General features: G+C 42.1%; 1 protein-coding gene across 2 annotated transcripts; it reads right to left on the reverse strand.

Annotated features, from left to right (window-relative positions):
• Positions 1 to 1,721: 1,721 nt before the first annotated feature.
• On the reverse strand, positions 1,722 to 6,145 carry spc24 (SPC24 component of NDC80 kinetochore complex). Of its 2 annotated transcripts, none has more exons than XM_015348910.2 (6): positions 6,038 to 6,145; positions 4,496 to 4,756; positions 4,226 to 4,370; positions 4,010 to 4,114; positions 2,821 to 2,897; positions 1,722 to 2,233 (listed from the first exon to the last, which is right to left on the reverse strand). In XM_015348910.2, exons 2-6 carry the CDS (start codon positions 4,665 to 4,667, stop codon positions 2,127 to 2,129), a joined length of 606 nt encoding a protein of 201 aa, XP_015204396.1. In that variant the 5' UTR covers positions 4,668 to 4,756; positions 6,038 to 6,145; the 3' UTR covers positions 1,722 to 2,126. The 2 variants fall into 2 exon arrangements, with proteins under 2 accessions (XP_015204396.1, XP_015204397.1); XM_015348911.2 differs by lacking the exon at positions 6,038 to 6,145 and adding an exon at positions 5,889 to 5,995.
• Positions 6,146 to 7,665: the final 1,520 nt, after the last annotated feature.

A 7,665-nucleotide genomic window follows, 5' to 3' on the forward strand; every position in this document is an offset into this window, starting at 1 on the left:
TGCTGTTAACCCCATTGGTGAAACTACTCACTGGATTTTCCCTCTGTACTTCTGTTGAAGTGATTTCTCCTCTCCCCACCCTGCAGGAAGAATGCTTCAATGGAAACAACAAAACCCATGTGGGACATGACGTGCAACAGTGCAGCAATGAAATAACAGGAAAACTCAAAACTGGATTCCCCCTATTTCTTAAGGAACGGCATTTCGGGACTTGGTACTTGGTATATTGGTACTTTTCCCATCTTGGCCTTTGGAATCAGCCAGTTCACTTATCACTGATTCAGTTCCTGCCCTGTACTGGATATTCAGCCTGCATTTTGGTTGAGCAAAAATTTCACCAGATCCACATGTGTAAAGTGGCCAACAGCACACAGTTTTCTACTTGTATTAAGAAAATTAAACTTCCGATGTTCCGGGTCTTTCTTGCCTAATGTGGGAACACTCTATAACACCAGGTGTGCCTTATAGGAACCATTAGATATAGGAAAGGGCTCTATTTGACCACTGGAGTAGATACTCCCACCTCGGCAATCCGATTTGTTGCAAAAAAGTGGACATTTGTATGGTGTATAACGTTTAAATGTAATTAAGCAAATCCTAAACTTGGATAGTTGCTATGGCCAGCAGCCATATCACCCTGCAACTCACAACTGGCAGCCCACTAAAGCTCAGCAGATATGAGCCTGGTCAGTACCTGAAAGGGAGACCCCCTGGGAAAAAGGTTGCTGCTGGAAATGGCGTTAGTGGGGCCAGTAGGGGGTGGTCACCCTGAGGTCTGTGTGGGTCTTTCTGATGAGATGTAAAACCAAAGTCCTGACCCTCCGTGGTCATTAAAAATCCCAGGGTGTTTCTCGAAAAGTGTAGGGGTATAACCCCGGCGTCCTGGACAGATTTACTCCTGGCCTTTACCAATCATGGCCTCCTAATAATCCCCACCTATATACTGGATTCATCACTCTGTTTTCGTCCCCACTGATAGCTGGTGTGTGGCGGGCGTACTGGTGCACTATGGTCACTTGTGTCTAGAAAAGTGTAAGCAATTATTATTAAGTTGAAAGGGAGACTTAAGTTTATTATTAAGTTTAAGTTTTTAAAAAAGTTCAGCACCTCTTTGAAATCCAAACAAGTCTTCAGGAAAGGGAACATCTCTATACTGTACATGAAATCAGCAACAACTACTGCAGCTAACTGACTGTCATGACTACCCCTTCCACAGGGGTGTTATTTAAGTGCAATAGAACTAAGTTTTCCTTTATTCCTGCAGCTATTAACCTGCCTAAATTGGACAATGAATTATATCTTTAACACATATTTATTTTCTTTTTCATCATACATGTATGTCTCTTGTTAATAGGTTTGTGTTGTGTCAAATGAACTGTGAATTGCTAGGTCTTTTACCTGCCTGCAAAACACATTCCCAATTTGTTTCCGAATAAAATTAACTGTTCTGCCACTAGGGTCCTTCCGCCCTACCCACCTACCTTTCACCTCTGGCAAACCTAAGTATGGACCATCTGGACTCAATCAGGGCACAAGTGAAAGTCACACCTGTGGAAAAACAAGAGTGCTCTACGGCTCCATTAGGGCTTGCCGGTCAGAAGAAAAGCAAGTTCACTGCTGCTGTGTTCCTGGTGGCTGCACCAGGAACTCTGACACTGCTGTGCTGCAAATTCCCTCTGTAAAATAAGGCCAGGTGCACTGTAAGACACTGTAAAACCGCATTCAACTTTTTCTTTTCCTTTTATTTAGGAAAAATTCTGAATATTCAAACAAGACAAAACACAAAAAACAACACAAAACAAAAAATAACAGAGGGCTTAAATGTGCTTCTGCATTTTTACGGTTTTCTTGTTGAAATAAGCACAAAGTCAAAACCTGTGACAGAAGCAATCACAAAATGACTAGATAGGTAACACTTGAATAAGTACAAAGCCCAGTCTTTTCCAAAACATTCAAGAAGGGGACCCCAGATCTTCTGTAAGCTTGTTACAGTGTTTGTCCCATAGAAACGTATCCTGTAAGACTTTTTACAAAGTAGAGTAGGTTGATAATTTAAAAAAAACAACATATACATGGCATATACAGCTGATGATAACAAGGGGGTCCTCCCCACCCCCTCCTCTATTCTACCACTCCGTGCTGACCAGGCTCCAGAGGTAATCACTGATGAAGCCCTCAGAGTGTTCTCTCGTGTCGAGGTTGATAGGGGTGACAATATCCTTTCCGAAGTGGACTGAGGTCGCCCAAGTTAAGGCAAAAAAAACATCTATCCACCAAGGTTTTACCAGAGCTCACACCAGGCAGGGACTCTGAACTCCTGTGCCATACAGCTTGTACCAGCACAATTCACCTCATTAATGCACCGTTGGTGCCATCTCTTAATAGAACTGTGATCACTCCACTTTGCTATGACCTCGGAAGTCTTTTTGCGACAGTAAAAAGACAGGAAATGCAACTTATATACCCCTATATAAAGGACTATAAAGCATGTAAATACTCAATACAGACTGTCACTTCCTTACTGTGGTAACAAGGCTATGAGCTTGCACTGAAACTTTATTCAGTTAACAAACAACATCTGTTATGAACTGATTTATAATTCACATGACCCAGAATAACTGTAATCCAACCTCATTAATTACTTGCACCAAGCTTTTTTAATTTCTTAATTACACGTTTAAAAAGCATTGATTGCAGCAACTTAAACCTTTCAAGTCTCCTACCCTGAAACAGGCTATCAAAAAGGCTATACATTATTTCTTCTCACAGTCCACGTGGCACTAGGATGAAGAGTGGTTTAAGTGCACAGTAAAAGGATACCTCCTCTGAGGATGTCTGGTTCAGTATTAAAATCCCACTTTATCTTCGTCACCTTGTGGTACAGCTGAACGATGTACCTGGGAAACAGAAGCCACACACTTACAGAGAAACCTTGGGGTGCCTCAACTTGTAGCCGAAAAATAAAGGCATTGGTTTATGCTATACACACAGCAGACAGCCAACAAAACGAAACAGTGTTTCGCACTGAATGAACAAAACAAATTCCTTTGCCGATAAAGTTTGCTGTATTTCCTACACATTAACACCTAGCCTTGAAATACCATGACTCAAAAAAAATCCCTGAGGCTCCATATTAGTAAGAGAGGCTAATGACTTCTCAGGAAGGGTTAACAGAAAGCTTAAATGTCACCAATATAATCATCAGTTGCATTTGAAGATATTTTTACTAAGTGTTCAAGGATAATATTCCATGGCGTTTTAGTGCTTCTCTACAACAACTCTACATTGTCCACACCCCCTCCCAACCCACTGATGCCAACTACTCCAGACTGGACTCAACAGACCGCACGGCTCACTTGACACACCTCGATTGTCAAGAAAGTGGCACCGCGGCAGCTCTGTTAATTAATACCACCCGCTCTCCTGAAGGCTCTTCCAGTTTAACTCTCACTATTTCATGTCCCTAGCTGACAGGCAGCAGGACTTCCCAAGAGTCAGACCACATCGCCAGAGGTAGCGCCGGGATTAAATTGCCAGGGCTCTGTTTTCAGGCAACAGTGACATCTGAAAGTCTCAGATAATGCGATAAACACGCCACTTCCTCTGGCCGCGGGGCTGTTTGCAAATGCTGAATGGACTCAGCAGGGAGATGTTTTGGAAGAGCTTGTGTTCGGTTTCATTCCCCGCTGAGTGGGTACGGGGTCACTGCCACAAAGCCAAGCATTAAAAATAAACTGCAATTCAATTGGGCGGATAGGTGACAGAATATCTAGAGAGTCTGTTAAAAAAACTCTGTATAATGCTGGAAACGTCTCCTTTAAAGCAAGAATCAGAAAGGCAGAAGCAAGAAGTGAAACTTGGATTCAGGGGAGCAGGTATTAGGTTATTTTGCCACCCTTTTGACTTTTTGGAGGCCTGGAAATGCAGGAAGATGCAACTTTTCCCAGGATGCACAGTGGGCAAACCGTGTTGGTAGCCAAGAGAAGGCAGTGCTCCAGCCTGACCGTACTTGGTAGAGGGGATGATCTCAGTGGTGTCCTCGTCCACCTCAGCTTGCAAGACCTGGACCTCCCTCTCGGCCTCGCGCAGGCTGTCGATCTCCTTCTGGAGAAACCTGCTGCACAGGTCAAGGCTCAAGAACAGTGAACAAGAGGGGAAGGCTTCACACATAAAAAAAAAAGATCACTTAATGCATCCTGTTTTTGAGGCATGCAGGAAAGGATATTCTATTTCAGCCTGGAGCATGTCCTTCCTCGACTTGCTCTTCTGGAGCTCCTTCTCCAGCTTGTCCAGCTCCTCCAGAACACCGTTCCTCTGGCTCTGAATGTCCAGCAGGTCGTGAGCTACCTTCTCCTCAGTGTGCAGCAGATCTACAGACAAACAGAAATCACTGCAAAGGGCAAAGGGACACCATGCTGCAGGAGGACAATGATGTCCGTTTCAATACGGGCAATGCAGTACCATCACGCTCTTCAACATCTTGCAGCGCCCTCACCTGAAACCAGCTGGGCTGCGGACTTCCTCGTCTCCAGCAGGCGGCTCAGGATGAGGGTCTGCTTCTCCATGGCGGTCTTCACCGTCTTCTCCGCGTTGCTGTTGGTGATGCAGTCCAGCAGCACCTCGCCGACCTCCTCCAGGGCCTGGATCCCCTCGTGCATGGCCGACATGCCTAGGCACTTCCTGCAAGAGGGCAACTGACTTACCGTCCCGGAGGTTCACGACACCCCAACCCGGATGGTGTCAATCAATGGCAAGACTGCAAAACCAGGGGGGGGTTAGTGAGTGAGAAAGTAACTAGGAAAAGGGCGATGGGGAGCGGATGTTTATATTGCTCCTGTACCTTTTATATGAAACTTTTCTTGTAGAAATCTAAGAAATATATGAATTAAAATATATATTGATTAAAAAATGATCAGGGCACAAAGAAAGCATCCTGATCTTCTGAACACAGAGCCACAGATAGCAGACCACACCTAGGCAAATTGAATTATTCATAGTCCTGCAGCAGGTTATGTAGGCCTTATCAAATCAATGACAAGTGAAGACCTTTAAAAAGTGTTAAACTGGTCTCATCTAACTGATCGGTGCAATTACATCATTGAGACAAACCCAGTGACATTGCAGTCTTCCTGGACTGGAGTTGTGCCACACTGCCCTAAACAGTTTGACAGTCTAGGTACTTTTTAGATTTCATAGAGAACATACTGTGTGGTTTGTAAAAAACAAAAAAGTAATTTGTCTTGTAAGAACCGCCTGTTTCCCCAAGAATCACAACTTCTGTGCAATTTTGAGATGTGAGATTCAGAATATCATTTAAATAAAGTTTTAATGAACAACATACTGTATTTCATATATTGTATATATATATATTTCGTTTCAGTACAAATCCTTTACTTATGACTTGGGAAATGCGAAAGATAACATCACTATAAATATATCTCTTTGAATATAATACATGATCATACTTCAAAAACAATTACGATAGTTTCCAGGCATAAATTTAAATGAACAAAAAACGATTCGTTTTCCAGCACTTCACACTTAAATCGGTCGTAAATTGACATTAGATTTATGCTGTTCGTCCAAAATAAACAGCGATAATCCTGAAGTCCCAAATTTGTTAAAAACGTATCTATAATGTTATCCAGAATAGAAAATGAAAAGATCTTATGTTTAAACACACAGTGATTAGATTAGTACTAATCAAGATAAATCAATCTCTATCGTGTTATTTACTGCCCCGTGGTAATGTCTGTTAATTGTTAATGCAGCTCCGCTCTTAACTCCAGCTGTCGCCATCCGTGCATTACTAAGATGTAAAAAATGCGTGTTGTGTCGGCGTTCCTTGATAGCAAACCTTTAAATACAACAAATTTCAAACTACAAACCCAAAACAAACAGCAACCCGGGCAGCTATCTTAAGATTTCCATATTCGCTTCAAATATAAAGACTCCAATCATCCGCCCTGCTTTCCATTTGTAACTTTCAAAGGAACAGATTGCAACACTGAAAGAAATCCAATTTTAATACGCTTACCTAAACAAATCGCGTTGAATAGAAACAAACTACGGTTGCATTTGCTTCCGAAATTCAAACTGTAAACTCCCGCCCTACACTGCTGCAGGCGTCCATGTCGCGCCTGTTCAAATGTGATAAAGAGACAAAAGGAGAGGAAAACTCTGGAACTAAGGTCAAGAGATTTTCGAATTTCATTCGGTAACACAATTAACATGTTTGAGATAATGGTTTTGATCACAACCTTCCCTTTCTTCAAAACTGATTACGTTTTGTTTTATTTTTGAACAGGCGCCGCTGTGTATTAGCTCAGAAGGGGTCCAGTGGCAAAAAAAAAGTTCTCAATTTTTTTTGTGATGTGCGCTCCTGGGAGTGCAAAAGCAATTGTGTATTGGATCATGGTCGATTTTAAGTGCGTTGTTATAAATAATTGTAATTTCGTAATGATAATACTGTCGAAGTATAGAAATACGTGGTGTTTCAGCTATACAACCTAGTAAAGGGCATATTGTGTGAATTAAAAAAAACAGCGAAGTATAAAGTCTATAAATAATTTTAGTTATAGAACCCAATAAAGAGCATATTGTGTGGATTTAAAAATAATAGTCACAACGTACAGTAAAAGCTGCCCTACCAACTCGATTCCCCATGTCAGCTGGATGTGGGTCTGTAAGAGTGGTTTTACAGTGTTTTGTATTTTGAGGTTTTTTTTGTATTTTAATTTTTCTTCTATTCCGCTTGTCCTACAGGTCAAGGATTTCTAGTCCTGGGAACCTCACATCTAGAACCCCACATGTAGCGGAGCTCTTGATTAAACGAATCCTTGTTGCTTGGTTGGTCCCTTTGCAAGTGTTGTTTTTCCTCCTCAAACCCAAAGTCGGAGATCTTAAATGACGTACCAAACAAAGACGTTAGAAAATACAGCTTCCAACATGTGTAGGAACTGAAAACAAAGAGCTGAAATGAAACCCATCATTTGGTGTATTAAAGGGTTCAATTATTTGAGCGCTCGGCGGAAAAGAAACCATTAAGTGTGGGGGTCACCAGGGCCAGGATGGGGAACCCTGCTGCCCGAGTGGTCAGTTTGTAGAAACGCATTGTGGGAAAATAACCTGGTCCTGGAGAGCTGCAGTCCTGTCTGTTCGAACACCGGGGTGCAAGTATTCAGTTTCAGTTCAGGGGTTAAAGTCTAATAATCTAATCATCTCTAAATGACTTAAAATGAACAAATAACCTGCTTCAGTGAAAAACTAAGAGATGGGTGATTTTAGGGTGACCCATGAAAACTGCTGGACTGCGTCTCTCCAGGAATGGAAGTGGCGTTCGCTGTATACACCACATTTGTAAACAGGCACCAATTCCTTTAACTTTTAAAAATAAGAAAAAAGTCCCAGTGACTATCTCTGTGAAGCCAGAGAACTCCAGACTATGGTACCAGTGCCTGACTAACGGCAGGTTTATCCGTGACCCCATGAAAATTCCTTTTTAGGGAGATTAAACGTAATACTGTAGTCAGTGGTAGTATAGTGAATAACAGCATTGAACTAACCACAGGATGGCGCTAAAGGAGCCAATGAAGACTGATATACTTTCCTATTTGTACCCAAGCCAGCGCAAGACATCCTTAAAAAGATGATCCCCAGTACATT

The sequence above is a fragment of the Lepisosteus oculatus genome, chromosome 11 (assembly GCF_040954835.1).
Source record: "Lepisosteus oculatus isolate fLepOcu1 chromosome 11, fLepOcu1.hap2, whole genome shotgun sequence".
Taxonomy (NCBI): Eukaryota; Metazoa; Chordata; class Actinopteri; order Semionotiformes; family Lepisosteidae; genus Lepisosteus; species Lepisosteus oculatus.

Coding starts and splice junctions, on each gene's coding strand:
- spc24 (XM_015348910.2), bottom strand. CDS start 4,667: ATGTCGGCCATGCACGAGGGGATCCAGGCCCTGGAGGAGGTCGGCGAG. Junction 4,371..4,495: donor CGCAGCCCAGCTGGTTTCAG/GTGAGGGCGCTG, acceptor GTTTGTCTGTAG/ATCTGCTGCACACTGAGGAG. Junction 4,115..4,225: donor ATGCTCCAGGCTGAAATAGA/ATATCCTTTCCT, acceptor CCTGTGCAGCAG/GTTTCTCCAGAAGGAGATCG.